Below are 19,174 nucleotides of genomic sequence, written 5' to 3'. Positions count from 1 at the left end.
TAAACTCGAAAACCCGAATCTTATATACCAGAGTAAAATCGGACTTTGTGAATAGCTGTGGAGGTTAATTTTTTTTTGAAACAAAAAAAAAATCGCAAATTTTCGCCTAACCAGGCTGAAATAAAAGGATGGCAAGGTGGCCCGCTGGGCAAACTAGGGCCGTCGTTGGGCTAAGTGGACTCCACCAACGCAGCGCAAGCTCTCGTCGCCTTCCTCCTCTCCTTATCTTCTGACCTTCCCTTCCCCTCCCCTCTCCATTCCCATTTCCCTTCCCACTACCGCGGCAGGCAGCTACCCCCTCCCTCTCGTCTCCTCCGCCACCTCTCCTCCCCTCCCCCGCCTAGGGCGCGCCCGCCTCGACGGCGCAGGGTCGGGACGCTTCCGCCGGCGCGCGCTCCACGACCCCCCTCTCTGGGAGACGAAACTCGGCGCGGTAATAATCTCCCCGTTCCCATTTCCCCGTCTGAATTTGTGAAGGGTGTCTGTCGGCGCGTCGTGGTTGGGTTGGGGGTGAGGACTTGTTGGATGGAATTAGGTCCCGCCGGCTCATCTCCTGGCTGACCTGCACGGCGCATCCGCGGGTGCTTTCCTATTGGGTACCGCGGATGGCTCCGGCGGCGTCGCTTTTGATCTGCGTCGCCTAGGCTAGATGTTACCCACTTGAGGTTCTGCTGATACGATTTAGAGGGCGTCTTGTTGCCTCAACCAGCAGCCATATCTCTCGACTCTGTTTCGTTGAAGTTAGTAACGCAGAGCGGCGGCTGGAGGGGTAAATCGATGTGGGATTCTAAAGCGTGCGCGCCTGTGTCGGCACATAAAGGCTGTAGAGTCGATTCGAGGAAATATAATCTATTCGAGACCTGCAACCGTTTCAGTATGGTGGTTGCTATTGTATTTGATACTTCCGTGAATCCTTGCCACCTTCAGATTTAGTTGCAAACTCTTTTCTTCCATGTGAATTAGTTTGGTTAGCTGCACCTGCACAACATTTTGTGATATTTACAGTTTTACTTAGTTCCTGTTACAAATTTGCAGGGCTTGGTGCATATAGTCCTGGGATTGCCTTCTGCTAGTTCAACATGGAGGGCGCTCTAGTTCAGTCTGCGATTGTTCCAACCGTTTGCAGAAGCAGCTCAGGTCGGCTCCGCGCGCGTGCAAGGGCCAGAACAAATGCTACAATGGTGCGCAATATGCCAACAAGGACTCTTACTCTTGGTGGCTTCCAAGGGCTGCGCCAGACAAACTTTTTGGACACGAGGTCCGTGATCAAGCGTGACTTCGGATCGATCGTGGCAAGTCAGATTGCGAGGCCGCGTGGGTCGGCCTCAAGAGGGGTTGTTCGTGCCATGTTTGAACGCTTCACTGAGAAGGCAATCAAGGTGATTATGCTGGCGCAGGAGGAGGCAAGGCGCCTGGGACACAACTTTGTTGGGACAGAGCAGATTTTGCTGGGGCTTATTGGTGAGGGCACGGGAATTGCTGCGAAGGTTCTGAAGTCTATGGGAATCAATCTTAAGGATGCCCGAGTTGAAGTTGAGAAGATAATTGGACGTGGCAGCGGGTTTGTGGCTGTTGAAATCCCATTCACTCCTCGTGCAAAACGTGTATTGGAATTGTCCCTTGAAGAAGCTCGTCAGCTTGGTATTATCTTCACCTATCTATATAGTTAGTTCATTTTGTGTTATTAGGTCTGGTTGGTTAATGTATTTACCTATAATTTTATCTGACTACTTTTGGTGGGCTTTGTTGATGCACCTTGAAAATTTTAATCGAATCAGTGTAAATTCTAATCTTTTCAATTCCTGGTATGGCATTGTATTTTTCTTCCCCATTTTTTACTGGACATGCAAAATACTAGTGTATGTTTGTTTACTGGTTGCTCATTAAGAAATATGAATGAAAAGGGTGGCTGTTTTATGTGATTTGAGTAGAAAGAAAGCACTACCATAATAGCTTATTATAATACACACTCTGATGTCCTTTTATATATCATTGCACTATAAGTTGCGAAGAAGCATGGAATGTCAATTATTGTATTGTTCTTGAAGATGATGCTGATTTATATTTGTTTTAGTTCAGTTGAAACCAAGTGATACCAAATGGGCTTGTCTGGTCCTTATACAACGCTTGCTACTTGTCTATAGTTCAGTTTTGAGTCTATGAGACTAGGGTGTTTGTCGTAAGAAGCACACATGAATTTTCTGTGGACTTTTTTGCCTCTAAATTTTTAATTTGGTCAGTGTAAATTAAACTCTTGTTTTTCTGTTCCCAGTATGGTACCCTGTTCTGACTTTCTCATACTAGACATGCAAGACACTCAGTGTATGTTTGTCGATACTTGATAATGATACATTGTAGATTGATCACTAACATGTGCAGATATGTTTGAATCCGTGACTAATTATTGATTCAGAATGATGCCAAGTTAGTATGGGGACCATTAAATCATGTGGGGTTTGAGTAGAAATCAGGCACTATCAATTATTGATACATACCGGATCTTTTGATACATACTGTCATTAAATGATTAAAACAAGCATTGCAAGTTGGTTAGCTATTTACCATTTTTGAGTTCAAAATTTTCCACCTGTGAGGGATTAATTGTTTGTTATAAAATAATATGTGCATAATTGTCTCACTTATGTTCTTCTATGTTGGTTTCTCAGGGCATAACTATATAGGATCTGAACACTTACTCCTTGGGCTACTTCGTGAGGGTGAAGGTGTTGCTGCTCGTGTGCTCGAAAGCCTTGGTGCTGATCCAAACAACATCCGTACCCAGGCAATTATCTTTTGTTGATCTTTTTGTTACCCAATTTTTTTGAACCAAATTGTGCAGGGACTGATGTTTGACATGATATTCAGGTGATCAGAATGGTTGGGGAAAGCACAGAAGCCGTTGGGGCTGGAGTTGGTGGAGGAAGCAGTGGCCAGAAGATGCCCACACTTGAAGAATACGGTACTAATTTGACGAAATTAGCAGAGGAGGTATTTCCTATTCCCCAACTTAATTGTTTTTTTGTGTAAGTAACTAGTGAAGACAAATAATGATCACTGTCTTCTTCTTCAGGGAAAATTGGACCCAGTTGTTGGTAGACGGGACCAGATTGAGCGTGTTACTCAGATTTTGGGCAGGCGGACAAAGAACAACCCCTGCCTAATTGGAGAGCCTGGTGTCGGCAAGACTGCTATTGCTGAGGGGCTTGCTCAACGTATTGCTAATGGGGATGTTCCTGAAACAATAGAAGGAAAGAAGGTTAGTTTGGACCATCCTGTGGCGCTTAAGATTTTTTTTTTGGTTCTATTCTTGTGTAGATGAGTAGCAGTATTATTGCATTTCTTCCAACGTTGCCCTTGGGCCTGAATTCACTGTGTTCATTTTACAAAAGTAGCAGATAATGTTGTATTAATTTACAAAAGTAGCTGAAAATGTATAAAAAGGCTCCTTTGCTGGGCTACTCCATATGTTTTTTTAAAACATGGGCTACTACATATGTGACATGGCCAGTCCAGACTATTTCATGAATTTACTTTGCTGGGTTGATTGCCATTGGTGGGATTGCTTGGATCTGTACTGATTTCTGACATCAGATGTTGGTGAAAAGAGAACAAAACTTTTTTGCAACTTGTACTCAGGTGTTACTGTTCATCCTTTTATTGTTTCGAGGACTAAACAGTATTTATTCCTTTCTTTGGTTAGGTTATTACGCTTGACATGGGGCTCCTTGTTGCTGGAACCAAATACCGTGGAGAGTTTGAAGAGAGACTAAAGAAACTTATGGAGGAAATTAAGCAAAATGAAGACATTATTCTCTTTATTGATGAAGTACACACACTGATCGGAGCAGGTGCAGCAGAAGGTGCAATTGATGCTGCTAATATTTTGAAGCCAGCTCTTGCAAGAGGTGAACTACAGGTATAGTTCCTGACTCTGAATTCTGGTGCTTCTAGCATTTTGTTATATCTTATTAGCTCATTTGTATGGTTTGTTTTGAAGAAGGATAAGGTCCCAAAGCCCTCATCTAGACTGACTCCAGAGTTTTGTAATTTCCCCAAATTAACCACATTCCTGATGATTTTATCTGTGTAGTGCATTGGTGCCACAACGCTGGATGAGTATAGGAAGCATATAGAGAAAGATCCTGCCTTGGAAAGAAGGTTTCAACCAGTTAAGGTTCCTGAGCCTACTGTCGATGAAACAATACTGATCTTAAGAGGACTTCGTGAGAGATATGAACTCCATCACAAACTGCGATACACAGATGATGCTTTAATTGCTGCTGCACGACTGTCTTATCAGTATATAAGGTTTGCAAATCACCAAATCTTTGAGTAGTGTGTTATATATCCACTTGAATTTTCCCTTTTTAAGAAGTCATATGGACTTGGCAGTGGTGGTGTTATATATTTTGTTTTGATAATTTGTTACCAAAGTGCTAACTTGAATGATCAGTTTTGGATTTTGAGCAACTTATTTGCCACCTTTAAGGATCCATGTACATTTTCTGGGCCAGTCAAATATTATAATTATATCTGAACAAATACAGAGGGAGGGAGGGTGGGTAGTTTAGTTTTTTAAGAAAATATTCTAGAGAAACGACATTTTTTATCAAGCAGATCAATCATTTGATTGTGATTTAAATGGAAATTTATATTGCTTTTATTTCTTTCAGTGACCGTTTCCTGCCTGACAAGGCCATTGACTTGATTGATGAGGCTGGATCCCGTGTGAGGCTGAGGCATGCCCAGGTATTTAACGCTGAATTTTTCAGACTACAAACAATGTTTGCTGTGCATTGTTCTTGCTGATTGTAAGCTTTGGTGTTACAGCTCCCTGATGAAGCCAAAGAGCTGGACAAAGAGCTGCGGCAGATAACCAAGCAGAAAAACGAGGCTGTACGCGGCCAAGATTTTGAGAAGGTATACTATTGTTTGACTATGGATTTTGTGCCCATGGGTTCCAGCATCCTCATTAGCAAACATGCCATGTTGTAATGTTACAAAAAATCATAAAAACATCATATTGTACACTTGAAATTTTTATTTCAAATTCGTTCAAGATGTCAATAAGCAAAATAGACAAGCAGTCATTCTGGCATTGTTTGTCATGTGCTAACAGTACGACTTTTGTTTTTTCAATCTTGATTTTGCATATGAATTTGAATTTGAAATATTTTACAGGTCCACTTAACTTTTACAGCACACATAATTTTTATGAAAATTTTGAAACATTGCAACATGTTGGGTTATAAGTATTTTTGCTACAAGGGACATTGGATACCATAGTCACAAACCAACTGCCCTTAATTGTTTACTCGAACTCATCTTACTATTTTCACTTTGCAATGGAAAATGCTGAGTTCTATAGAAAGGTTAATAAGGGAAACATGCAGTCTGGATCTTTCATGGACTGTGAACCAATTCTAGCGTCTCTACATATTCATGCTATCTTACCATTACAGATTCTGTGAGTTGAACTAATGAACTAATCATTTTGACTATGTATCGGATATGGGGAAAAATAGCTCTGAATGCTGCACAAAGGCTCTAGTGCAACCAGAATTTTGAATTTTTATGTGAATCCTCACCTAGCTATACTTCCTCTAAATGTTGTCCCTGTTATCTTATCATAATTGTTTCTTGATAGGCTGGCGAATTAAGGGACCGAGAAATGGAGCTGAAGGCTCAAATTACGGCCATTATTGACAAGAGCAAGGAAATGATTAAAGCAGAGACTGAATCTGGTGAAGTCGGTCCTCTTGTTACTGAGGCGGACATTCAACATATTGTCTCCTCTTGGACTGGAATTCCTGTGGAGAAAGTGTCATCTGACGAGTCTGACCGTCTCCTAAAGATGGAAGAGACACTGCATACACGTATCATTGGCCAGGATGAGGCTGTCAAAGCTATTAGCCGTGCTATCCGCCGTGCTCGTGTTGGCCTCAAGAATCCAAATAGGCCAATCGCCAGCTTCATATTCTCTGGACCGACTGGAGTTGGCAAATCAGAGCTAGCAAAGGCTCTGGCAGCCTACTACTTTGGCTCGGAGGAGGCTATGATCAGGCTTGACATGAGCGAGTTCATGGAGAGACATACTGTGTCCAAACTCATTGGATCACCTCCTGGTTATGTTGGGTACACTGAGGGAGGCCAACTAACTGAAGCAGTCCGTCGCCGCCCTTACACGGTTGTTCTCTTTGATGAGATCGAGAAGGCACATCCTGATGTTTTCAACATGATGCTTCAGATCTTAGAAGATGGGCGGTTAACTGATAGCAAGGGGCGCACAGTTGATTTCAAAAACACACTATTGATCATGACATCTAATGTTGGAAGCAGTGTGATTGAGAAGGGAGGACGCAAGATTGGGTTCGACCTTGACTATGATGAGAAAGACACCAGCTATAACAGGATCAAGAGCCTGGTGACCGAGGAGTTGAAGCAGTATTTCCGGCCAGAGTTCTTGAACAGATTGGATGAGATGATTGTATTCCGGCAGCTGACTAAATTGGAGGTAAAAGAGATTGCTGACATTATGCTGAAAGAAGTGTTTGACAGGCTGAAGGCCAAGGACATTAATCTCCAGGTCACAGAGAAGTTCCGGGATAGAGTTGTTGACGAAGGTTATAACCCGAGCTATGGTGCCAGACCTTTGCGGCGTGCTATCATGAGGCTTCTGGAGGATAGTCTGGCAGAGAAGATGCTGGCTGGTGAGGTTAAAGAAGGTGACTCTGCCATCGTTGATGTGGACTCAGATGGCAAGGTAATAGTCCTGAACGGTGGTACCGGTGTTGCTGAGCCACTGGAACCTGCTCTCAGTACCTAACTGAGGTCAAAATCTTTGGTCCGAAATATGGCCTTCTTTACAAGTCAGCTGGGCTCCTCATGATGGTAAAATTAGACTGACATTACTTGGCCGCCCCATTAGGTGCTTTATCTTTCATGATTTTCCTTTTTGTTGGAAGTGAGGCAGTAGGGTTGCTATGGAAATGAATAGATGCAGAGGCATTTAGCGAATGAAATATATGCTAGACTTTTGAGTTGCCTTGTTTTTGGAAGAAACTTGGAATTTTCAGTTTGATGCACTTGTATTATTAGGCCTTGTTAGCAATGAGATACGGATGTCTCTGCGTTTGATGTTGTACTTTAGTAACTTATATCCCGGATGTATGGATTGTTAAGACATAATTTGCTGCTTCCTATTCTCTTCTTGGCTGGAGACTGGTCGGCTCGGCCGACCACTCCTTGTTGGGAGTTGGGGACTGATCGGCTCTGCCGACCAGTTTCGGTAGCTGTAACAGTATTATAATAGGCCACTTCTAGTATATTAGTTGGTGGCTATTACATCAGCTATGACTTGGTAGTGGGTTGAGGTAAGCTTTGTACTGCTAGGAGTAGTTGGATATACTTTATACCTTAGGAGTAGATAGTTGGTGAACCCTATACTTTAGGAGTAGGTAGTTGGTTGAACTCAGGAGTAGGTAGTTGGTCAATAACTATGTACCTGGTAGAGGTACAAGCTAAAGTTGTATATATTTCATCCAAAGGGCAATGGAATATTCAGTTAGTTGCTACAAACCAAAGTGTAGGGCTTTGGTCAATGCTAGTGCTTGTGCTGAGTGTGCTGTTCTTAATATCTTCTTCTATCCTTTAGCCATAGTGTGTAAGTGTGTGTGCTGGTAAGCTAGTTGCTTACCTGTGCAAATTAGCTAGGGATTAACAAGTGGTATCGGAGCCGTACAAGCGCCGTCGTCGGAGTAACCGCTGGCGATGACGGATGATTTGGAGATGGGTGATAGTAGTGGCGCTGTTGTGGCTGCCCAGCCACGACAGGAGATCGTTGTGCGCATAGTGCTGGAGGTCAGCGGCACCAGTTGACCGACGCTGACTCGCACTAACTATGGCGAAATGAGCGGTAACCATGAAGGTCAAGCTCGGAGCCCGATGGCTCTTGGAATGCCATTGATAAGGGCACCGACAACGAAGACGGCGGACATAGTCAGCGTTGGAAGCCATCCTCGCTGCTGTGTCAGCAGAGTATAGGGAGCCGTTGGGGCGAAGAGCTATGCTAAGGAGGCATGGGAGGCCATTGCGGCGATACGCGTTGGTTCCGACCGTGCAAAGAAGGCGACGGCCCAGCTGTTGAAGTAGGAGTATGCCAACCTCAAGTTCAAGGATGGTGAATCGGTGGAGGACTTATCCCTTTGTCTGCAGACGCTCATCAGCAAGCTAAGGAGCCACGGCGTCATCATCAACGAAGTAGAGGCGGTCTCTAAGTACCTCCACTCCGTGCCGGTGAAGTACATCTAGATTGCTCTCTTCATAGAGACGATGCTGGACTTGTCCACCCTCAACATTGAGGATGTGACAGGTTGTCTGCGGACGGTGGACGAGCGCATGGAGCAGGCCACAACAACGACGGACATCGGCAAGCTACTGCTGATAGAAGAGGAGTGGGCTGCTCGGATGAAGGAGAAGAAGTCCAGAGAAGCCTCCTCTAGCCGCGGTGGCGATGGCAAGCGTCGCTTCAAGGCTTCTTCGAAGAAGAAGAAGAAAAGGTCGACCCCAACGCCTGTCGGCACTGTGGGAAGATGGGCCATTGGGCAAAGAAGTGCCCAAATCGTAAGTAGGAGAAGAAGGCTGAGGCTCATCTAGCGTAGACTGATGATGATGATGAGGCCACTCTTCTAATGGCAACGTTCTGTGCACTGCACGACGTTGAGGCCAAGTAGAAGGAAGAGGGGATGGCGGTGGAAGGACCTGGGAAGGCTTTGAAGGCTGTCAACCTCGACGAACCGCGCGCCCAACGCCCTGTTCGTTTGGGCTTGTTTGACTGATAAGCCATGACTGAAAGTACTGTTGGCTGATTTGGTGTGAGAGAAAAATACTGTTCGTTGGCTAAAAAAGTACGGCTTATAAGCCAAACAAACCCAAACGAACAGGGTGCAAGTCCACCTCGGACGTGTGGGCGGCGAGCAGGAGCAGCGGTGGTACCTGAACTTCGGCGCCAGCAACCACATGACGAGCTCCAAGGCAGCCTTCTCCGAGCTCGACAACGACGTGACCGGCATGGTGAAGTTCAATGACGGCTCAAGGGTGGCGATCTGAGGGCGCGACATCATCTTCAGGTGCCAGAACGGTGAGCACCATGCACTAACGGATGTATATTACATCCCGCAACTGCGTTCAAGCATCATCAGCATTGGCCAGCTGGATGAGCACGGACAGCGAGGTACTGATCAAGGATGACGTCCTTAGGATCAGGGATCGGGAGTAGCGGCTTCTTGCTAAGGTGAAGAGGTCCCGGAATCGGCTGTACCTACTCGACCTCAAGGTGGAGCCGCCCATCTACTTGGCTGCACGGCGCATGGAGGAGCTGTGGCTGTGGCATGCCCGGTATGGACATCTCAACTTCGACGCTCTTGGTCGGCTGGAGAAGATGGTGATTGGGCTGTCTCACATCAAGCACGCAGGCGAGTTGTGTGACAGCTGTCTAGCCGGGAAGCAAAGAAGGCTACCGTTCTCGAAGACGGCGAAGTACTGCGCGGCAGAGACCCTCGAGCTGGTCCATGGTGACCTCTACGGGCCGATCACGCCGGCGACGCCCGGTGGGCGCAAGTACTTCATCTTGCTAGGTGGATGACTACAGCTGGTACATGTGGCTGCAGCTTCTAACCAGCAAGATCGAGGCGACAGAAGCGGTCAAGAAGTTCAAGGCGTGCGCGGAGGCGGAGAGCGGCAAGAAGCTGCGCATGCTGCGGACTGATCGTGGCGGCAAATTCACTTCGGTGGAATTCGCTGCGTACTGCGTGGATCAGGGCTTGGTGCAACACCACACCACGTCATACTCACCACAACAGAATGGCATGGTGGAGCCGCAGAACCAGATGGTGGTCAGGCATGGCTCAATCCATGATGAAGGCTAAAAAGATGGCGGAGTTCTAGGGAGAGACGGTGACCACTGACAGTGTTTATCCTCAACCACGCGCCCACCAAGACCCTGAAGGGCAAGACGTTGTTCGAGGCTTGACATGGACGCAAGTCAAATGTGTCATTCCTCAGGACATTTGGCTGCGTCGGCCATGTGAAGAACACCAAGTCTCACCTCGACAAGCTGGAAGACAGGAGCACGCCGATGGTGCTCCTGGGCTACGAGGAGGGCAGCAAGGCCTATCGACTTTATGATCCCAAGAGAGGCAAGGTGGTAATCTCTAAGGATGAAGACAGGAGCACGCCGATGGTGCTCCTAGGCTACGAGGAGGGCAGCAAGGCCTATCGGCTTTATGATCCCAAGAGAGGCCAGGTGGTAATCTCTAGGGATGTGGTGTTCGATGAGACAGCGGCCTGGGATTGGCACAGTCTGTCCACGAGGGAAGCTAGTGGCTTCACCAGCACCTTCATCATCGAGCGTATGGTCATCCACGGTGGTGGAGACGCTGGAGAGGAGGTGCCGACCACTCCAGCAACAGAGCCGAGCACTTTTGGGGCAGTGCCGAGCACTTCGGGAGGAGTGTCGAGCACTGTAGAGGGGGTGCCGAGCACTGCAGCAGCTGTGTAGAGCGCTTCAGCAGTAGAGTCGACCACTCCAGGAGTGGTGCCGACCGCTCCAGCAGCGATGCCGACCACTCTGACAGTGGTGCCGAGCGATCCAGCAGCGACGCCGATCACTCTGGTAGAACAGGGAAGCCAGGGACCACCCATCGAGTTCACCTCCCCTCCGAGCGACATCAGCGAGTTCGTGGATGCCTTCCACGACGACGAGGAAGTCTGGTTCCGCAGGCTAGACAACATCGTCGGCAATGCAGGGGCCATAGGCCTGGCTAGTCGGCTGCTCGACGATCTAGAGTTGCTCCTTGTTAGTGTCGAGGAGCCACCGACATTCGTAGTGGATGAACGCGACGCCAATTGGCGACGGACGATGTTGGAAGAGATGAAGGCCATCGACGACAATGGCACATGGGAGCTGGTAGATCCACTGATGGGCTGCAGGCCGATCGGCTTGAAGTGGGTCTATAAGGTGAAGCGGGACAAGTGCAGCGCCATTGTCAAGTAAAGGCTCGGCTCGTCGTCCGTGGCTTTGTGTAACGTGAGGGCATCGACTTTGAGGAAGTCTTTGCTCCGGTGGCGTGAATGGAGTTTGTTCGCTTGCTGTTGGCCATGGCAGCAGCGAAGGATTAGCATGTCCACCACCTCGACGTCAAGTCTGCGTTCCTCAATGGCGAGCTCGTGGAGACGGTCTTCGTCAAGCAAACTCCGGGCTTCGCCGTCAAGGGCGCTGAGCACATGGTGCTCAAGCTACGCAATGGAATACTCTGTACAATATGTCATCTCTAGTAGATTAGTTGGTAGCTATTACATCATCCATGACTTGGTAATGGGCTGATGTAAGCTTTGTACCACTAGGAGTAGTTGGTATACTTTGTACCTTAGGAGTAGGTAGTTGGTGAACCCTGTACCTTAGGAGTAGGTAGTTGACCAATAACTATGTACCTGGTAGAGGTACAGTTAGAGTTGTATATATTCCATCCAAAGGGCAATGGAATACTCAGTTCAGTTGCTACAAACCAAAGGACAGGGCTTCAGTCAACGCTGATGCTTATGCTGAGTGTGTGCGCGCTGTTCTCAATCTCTTCTTCTACCTCTAGCCATAATGAGTGAGTGTGTGCTGGTAAGCTAATTGCTTACCTGTGCAGATCAGCCAGCGATCAACATGGATACCACTTATCCAAGTTTCGAATAACAGTGGTGGATTGCTACATTCTGCCTTTTGGTCTGCGGATCTAAAATTTGGAATCATTTATTTGCCTCGGAGGTTATAAATTTTGAACTTTAGTAACAATATAGTCTTTGTTCTGCAGCTGTTCTGTTGCCTGCACTGTATTTTGTTGTCGAAATACACTGTTCGTCCTGTTCGGTTTTAGGTAGACGTGGAAGTGGATTGGAGAAAGTCCAATTAGACTCTAGTTGCTTTGGATACACTTGGATGAAGGTTTTTTTTTTTATTTTAGGGGTGGGGGTGGATTTGGATGTTCATCATCATGTCTAACAAAATTTAAAATCTACTGGAGATTAATAACTCACAAAGTCTAGTATCCGTTAGTCTTTGGGTGAGGTGTAGACCAGCCTTTAGGCAAATCTCAGTGGGTTGTTTCTTTCATCTCGTGTTTGTGTTTCATCTCATGATTTGAGTGCTAAACTGCTAATTAATGAAACCACCCCCCGCAGCAAGGTGTTTCAGCATCATAGCCTCATAGGACGGAGGAAAGAAAACTGCATTCCTCTGACTGTAGCTGGCAAGCAATTTCGTAGGAAAGAAATCCGCTCAACCCATTCCTTTGGAATACTGTAGCTGCACGAGCAATTTCATATGTAAAGAAAGAAATAGGAAAAAAGTCTACTTAATCCCCTCAACTATTGGTGGTTGTCTACTTCACCTCCCTCAACTATGAAACCAGGTATTCCCTTAAACTATTGAAAACCGTCTAAATAACTCTCTGAGACGGTTTTGAAGGTGATTTTGTTGATGTGGTATATTTAAAAGTCTATATAACCCCTTAACATATCAACGGTTGACTGTATAACCTCCTCAACTATAAAACACGAATTATAGCCCGTAAAGTATCAAATAATGTTCAAATGACTCACCACATGATCTTTAGGGTTGTGTGGACACCGTATCCCACCACTGGCCTACACCCACATGCCATTTGTTGCCTCCACCTCCCTACTCTTTCTAGCCTGACACAACACTCAATGAGCAGCATGTGACATATTGTCTCCTGCTCCACCTTCCAGCACTCGTCGATGCATTGAGCTCAAGCATGCCACGCCAACATCGTCGTCATTCAGCCCCTCACATCCTCCTTCCGATCGTCCTTCAAGTTTTTAGGTAGCCATAGGAGGAGAAAGCGAGAGGGGCGAGGAGCTGTATGACAAGGGCGCAAGCGTAGTGCATGTGCTCAATGTCGTCGAGGACTGTACGAGGTGGAGTAGGAAAAAGGTGGTGCTCATCGGGCAATAACACAAGCCTGAAAAGAGTTCAAAGAGGGAGGTAGCCAATGGACCTATGTGCAAGCATGTGTGCTTATGCCAGTGTGGTGGGATACATGACCATCATTTGAATTATTAAATGCTTTAAGGGCTACAGTATTTTATTTTATAGTTGAGGCCTCATGCAGTCAACCCTATATATATGTTAGGGGCTTATATAGACCTGTTAATATGCCACGTTAGCAAAACCATCTCAGGAGCTTATTTTGATGGTTTTCAATAGTTTGAGGGGCAGAATACCTGGTTTTATAGGAGAGGAGGTGAAGTAGACAGTCCCCAATAGTTGAGGCAGTTAAGTAGACTTTTTTCAAGAAAGAATTCACTCTGATCCATGATTTCGTTTCCCTTCGCGGGAGCCCGAGGCAGAGCGTGTGATGAGGGGGAAACGAGCGGTTGAAAGCATCTAGGCCCCTAGTTGGATTTCGGTGATTAATGTCAATACAAGATTACTATGACTAACGTGTGTTTTGCAGAGGCAATTAAGTTAGGTCATGGTAATGGAGATCGATTGGGCAATCGAGGTTGTCATGCCCCTACGATGGAAATCGTTTCGGTTTTCAAAGGATGGACGACAAGGTTAAGGATAACTAGTTCTAAGTGTCAATTGGAGTTGGAGAGACACTTAGAGTAGTTTAGGACTTTGTTTTTCCTTTGGCCGTACTATGAAGGGGGGTATGAACGGGTAGCTTGACCTAGTTGAGTCTAGTGAGTTAGGTGTGGTGCACACTTGTTAAAACTAGCTCTAGGTAGCTCCTATGAATGCCTAAGATCTTTTGGAGCAAACTTCATTCACATATGTTCGGAAGTTGGAAGTGAATGGAGGGTCAAACACTGACCGGACGCTGGCTCCGGTGCGACCGGACGCTGGCCGCAGGGTCCGGTCAGTTCATTTGACCAAGGGGATCAAGTCTGGTGTGACCGGACGCTGGGAGGTCATGTGACCGGACGCTGAGGGCCAGCGTCCGGTCGACTCCAGTAAGGGTCCAGACTTGGGAAAGAGTGACCGGACGCGTCCGGTCAGTGTGACCGGACCCTGAGTATCCAGCGTCCGGTCGTTTACAGTAAGCATCCAAGAGCGACCGGACGCTGTCCGGTCGGTACTGACCGGACCCTGACAGCGTCCGGTCATCACTTGAAAACTGTTCGCGGGTTGAACTGACCGGAGCGTCCGGTCATAGCGATCGGAGCGTCCGGTCGTCCCGCAGAAGCTCATAACGGTTCGTTTTTCAGGCTGGCTTATAAATAGAAGCTCCACTCGTGAGTGGAGTATCTTTTGCTCATTCCAACAGCTGAGAAACACGTTTGTGAGTGCCAAGAAGAGCAAGGTCCTAGTGAGGTGTTTGTGATTTGAGAATCCAAGAGAGTAGCCTCACTAGCAAATCAAGAGTAGCAAAGTGTGCATCCATCTTCTCATTAGGCTTCGCGTGGTCAAGTGAGAGTTCGTGCTTGTTACTCTTGGTGATCGCCATCACCTAGACGGCTTGGTGGTGATTGGGAGTTTGGTGTTCACCCGGCGGAGCTTGTGGGTGACCCAACTCAAGTTGTGAGCGGCTTTGGGTGATTCGCCGCGACGGAGTGTCGAAGAATCAACCCGTAGAGAGCACTTGATCCTTGCGCGGATCAAGGGGGAGCTACACCCTTGCGCGGGTGCTCCAACGAGGACTAGTGGGGAGTGGCGACTCTCCGATACCTCGGCAAAACATCGCCGCGTTCCTTTCTCTCTCTATTTACTTTGAGCACTTACTTTGAGCATTTACTTTGAGCAATTCAATACTTGTTTTTACATCCATAGAATTGCTTGCTAGAGTAAGTTTGGAACTTAGGTTGCGAGGTTGTTGTGCATTAGTTTGATATAAACACTTTTCTAGGCACAAGGGGTTAATTGGGCTATCCGTAGGATTTGATTATTGCAAGAGAATTTAGAATTAGCCCAATTCACCCCCCCTCTTGGGCATCTTGATCCTTTCAATTGGTATCAGAGCCTCGTGCTCACGTTTTTAAGCTTAATCGCTTAGAGCAAGATGTCTCACGGGGATGGACCTCCTCCTATCTTTGAGGGAGATGATTTTCCATATTGGAAAATCCGCATGGAGGCTTACTTAGAAGCTCTAGATGTTGGAATTCTTAAAGCCGCCTCTCAAGGGTTCCCAGCACCTAGGAATGCCGCACAACTTCAAGGCGATGAAGTGAATTATGAAAAATGGAATGCAAAGGCTCGCAACACCATCTTTAGAGGCCTTTGCAAAGATGTGTTTAATCGTGTAAGGAACCACAAAGACGCCCATGCACTATGGTCGGACGTTTGTGCACTCCATGAGGGAACCAAGAGTGAGCGTGAGGAACGCTATCATCTTGTGATTAAAAAGCTAAATTCTTTTGAGATGTTTCCCAAAGAAAGTGCTAATGAGATGTATTCTCGATTAAATGTTCTTGTAGAGGAAGTCAATGGGCTTGGACTCACTCAAATGTCACCATCCGACGTTGTGAGAAAAATCTTGAGTGTCCTCCCCATTGACAAATATGGGCACATTGTGACCGTGCTACATCAAGGTGATCTTTCCGCCACTACACCGACACAAATCTTGGGAAAGATCAATGCTCATGAGATGTACATGCACATCACACCACAAGATGGCTCATCCTCTACAAAGAAGAAAGAGAAGGACTTAGCATTCAAAGCTAGCCAAGACAAGGGCAAAGCAAGACTTGAGTATGAGAGCTCAAGTGATGAAGATGATGAAGAAAGCCTTGCCCTCATGGTGAAGAAGACCACCAAGATGCTAAAAAGGCTAAACAAGAGTGGCATCAAGTTTGATGGCAAGAAGAAGAAGTTCTTCACTAGCTCAAGAAGAAAGCCAATCTCCGAGATGGATTGCTACAATTGTGGCGAACTTGGTCATCTAGCTCATCAATGCACAAAGCCCAAGAAAGACAAGTTCAAGAACAAGGGCAAGAAAGATGATTCAAGTGATGAAGATGAAAAGAAGAAGAACAAGCCATACAAGAAGAGAGATGGCAAAAAGAGGGAGTTCTACAAGAAGAAGAAGAGTGGCAAGGCCTATATTGTCGGTGATTGGCTCACGGACATTGATTCATCAAGTGGATCATCCGATGATGATAGTGACGATGAAAAGGTGGCCGCCATTGCTATTGATCTTGCATCTTCACCGCCACCATCGCCATCATCCTCTACACACCTATGCCTTATGGCCAAAGGTGAACGCAAGGTAACTAAGAGTGATGATAGTAGTGATGATGAACATGCTAGTGATGATGATAGTGATAGCGATGATGATGACTCACCTACATATGATGATCTTGTCAAAATACTAAGAAAATATACTAAGATCATTAGAAAAAGTAGAGCTACAAATGAAAAACTTGATGCTAAAAATGATTCACTCTTAGCTAAGTGTGATACATTAGAAAAGGCTAATGATGAGCTCAAAGAAACAAATGATTCTATATCATCCAAACTCAAGGAGCTCAAATCTTCTAAGAAAGAGCTTAAAGATAAAAATGATAAACTTGAGTGGGTGCACAATGAGCTTATCACTAGTCACAATAAGCTAAAAGATGAATATACAACTCTAAAGATCAATTATGATACCCTTATTATTGCACAAGAATTCTTACCAAATGAGCCACATGATGCTACTAACCATGTTGTTAAGATTGATATAGCTACCTCATGTGATGATTTAATTGATGAAAGCATTGAGCATGGATCTAGTAGCAAGGGCAAGCAAGTGGTTGAGTGCAATGACTATGATGAGTATGTCAAGCTCAAGAGTAACAATGAGAAGCTCATGAAAGATCTTGAAGAGATGAAAAGTCACAACACCATTGTGCTAGAAACTCTTGATCATGACAAAGAGGTGATCCTTGAGAATGAGAAGTTAAAAGAAGAAATCAAGAAACTCAAGGAGGAGAAGAACAATGATATTCTCAAGGAAGAGAACAAGAAGCTCAAGATGGAGAAAGAGCATCTCAAGGTGGGATTGAGCAAGTTTGCTAGAGGCAAGCATCTCCAAAGTGAGCTACTCATGAATACCGTCATGAAGATGGATAGAAGTGGCATTGGATATATGGCAAGTGTAGAGAAGAAGAAGGCTCAAGCTCAACACCAACAATCAAAGCCAAAGCCAAAGCCAAAGAGATGTTTTGAGTGTGGACAAGAAGGCCACTTTGCTCATGAGTGTCAAACTCCACCACCACAACCCTTGCCCAAGCATGCTAGACCCTTTGCTTTCAATGCTCACTACATGCTTAGAAAAGATTCGAGTGGAAAGATGAAAGTCATGTTCTTAGGTCCCCCCAACAAGAGTAGGCCTAAGAAAATTTGGGTGGCTAAGTCACTTGTTGAGAAGGTGAAGGGCCCTCAACAAGCTTGGATCCCTAAAGCTTGAATCTCTTGTGTGTAGGTGAACTACAAGACCGGTGGAAGTCATTGGGTTATTGATAGTGGTTGCACTCAACATATGACCGGTGATCCTCGTATGTTCACCTCACTAGATGAAGAGGTAGATGGACAAGAGAAAATAACATTTGGAGATAATTCAAAGGGCAAGGTCAAAGGATTGGGCAAAGTGGCAATATCAAATGATCATTCCATCTCCAATGTGCTCTATGTTGCTTCATTGAGTTTCAACTTGCTATCCGTTGGACAATTGTGTGATCTTGGCTTCCAATGCTTGTTCACCGAGAAGGAGGTGGTTGTATCTAAGGTAGATGACAATCAAGTGATATTCAATGGATTTAGATACAACAATTTATATCTAGTTGACTTTACCTCCGAAGATGCAAACTTGAAGACTTGCCTATTCACCAAAACAACACTTGGGTGGCTATGGCATAGAAGGCTTGCTCATGTTGGGATGAGCTCACTCAAGAAGCTTATGAAGAATGATTTGGTGAGAGGATTGAAGGATGTGAAGTTTGAGAAGGACAAGCTTTGTAGTGCATGTCAAGCCGGCAAGCAAGTTGCAAACACTCATCCAACCAAAGCTTTCATGTCAACCACAAGAGTGCTAGAACTCCTACACATGGATTTATTTGGACCAACAACATACAAGAGTTTGGGAGGAAATCTCTATTGTCTTGTGATTGTGGATGACTATTCAAGATATACATGGGTGTTCTTCCTTCATGACAAATCCGAAGTTGCATCTTGTTTCAAGAAGTTTGCCAAGAGAGCTCAAAATGAATTTGAAGTGAAGCTCAAGAAGATAAGAAGTGACAATGGCAAAGAGTTTGACAACACAAACATAGAAGCTTATTGTGATGAAGTTGGAATCAAACATGAAGTCTCCGCAACCTATACTCCTCAACAAAATGGTGTAGTTGAGAGGAAGAACCGGACTTTGATCACTCTTGCAAGGACAATGCTAGATGAGTACAACACCCCCGAAGCTCTATGGGCGGAAGCAATCAACACCGCATGTTATGCATCCAACCGCCTATTTCTTCAAAAGTTCCTTGTCAAGACACCATATGAGTTGCTCAATGGGAAGAAGCCGGACGTCTCCTTCTTTAGGGTGTTTGGTTGCAAGTGCTACATCTACAAGAAGCGGCAACACCTAGGGAAGTTTCAAAGGCGTTGTGATATAGGTTTTCTTGTTGGTTACTCATTGAAGTCCAAAGCATATAGAGTATTTAATCATGCCACCGGCTTGGTTGAAGAAACATATGATGTGGAATTTGATGAATCTAACGGCTCCCAAGGAGCACATGAGAATCTTGATGATGTAGGTGATGAACCATTGAGGGAGGCTATGAAGAATATTCCGGTGGGAGACATCAAGCCAAAAGATGATGAAGATGATGTACAAGTCATTAACCAACCCTCTTCATCAAATGTACCACAAGATGGTGAAAAAGTTGGGAGAGTAGAAAATGAAGATACTCATATCTCCCATGAGCAAATGGTGGTACAAGCACAAGATGTTGATGCTCCACAACCTCCTCCTCAAGTGGTCAATAGAAGAAATACACCTCTCCTACAAGATCATCCACAAGATCTCATCATAGGGAGTCCAACAAAGGGGGTGATGACTCGATCTCAAAAACTTACCTCATTTATTGCTCATCACTCTTTTGTCTCTTGCTATGAGCCTACCAAGGT

The 19,174-nt window shown here is 45.6% G+C and overlaps 1 protein-coding gene across 1 annotated transcript; it reads left to right on the top strand.

The window, feature by feature from the left end:
• The first annotated feature begins 246 nt into the window (after nt 1-246).
• LOC136494835 (chaperone protein ClpC1, chloroplastic-like) lies at nt 247-7,188 on the top strand. The gene is made up of 10 exons (XM_066491008.1): nt 247-433; nt 1,036-1,641; nt 2,667-2,782; nt 2,866-2,988; nt 3,071-3,256; nt 3,701-3,916; nt 4,091-4,308; nt 4,674-4,749; nt 4,831-4,920; nt 5,648-7,188. Exons 2-10 carry the CDS (start codon nt 1,080-1,082, stop codon nt 6,824-6,826), a joined length of 2,766 nt encoding a protein of 921 aa, XP_066347105.1. The 5' UTR covers nt 247-433; nt 1,036-1,079; the 3' UTR covers nt 6,827-7,188.
• Nucleotides 7,189-19,174: the final 11,986 nt, after the last annotated feature.

The sequence above is a fragment of the Miscanthus floridulus genome, chromosome 11, assembly GCF_019320115.1.
Source record: "Miscanthus floridulus cultivar M001 chromosome 11, ASM1932011v1, whole genome shotgun sequence".
NCBI lineage: Eukaryota > Viridiplantae > Streptophyta > Magnoliopsida > Poales > Poaceae > Miscanthus > Miscanthus floridulus.
The sequence above is the reverse complement of the archived record's forward strand: the minus strand, read 5'-3'. Positions and strand labels throughout refer to the sequence as shown.

Coding starts and splice junctions, on each gene's coding strand:
- LOC136494835 (XM_066491008.1), top strand. CDS start 1,080: ATGGAGGGCGCTCTAGTTCAGTCTGCGATTGTTCCAACCGTTTGCAGA. Junction 2,783..2,865: donor CAAACAACATCCGTACCCAG/GCAATTATCTTT, acceptor CATGATATTCAG/GTGATCAGAATGGTTGGGGA. Junction 4,921..5,647: donor GCGGCCAAGATTTTGAGAAG/GTATACTATTGT, acceptor GTTTCTTGATAG/GCTGGCGAATTAAGGGACCG.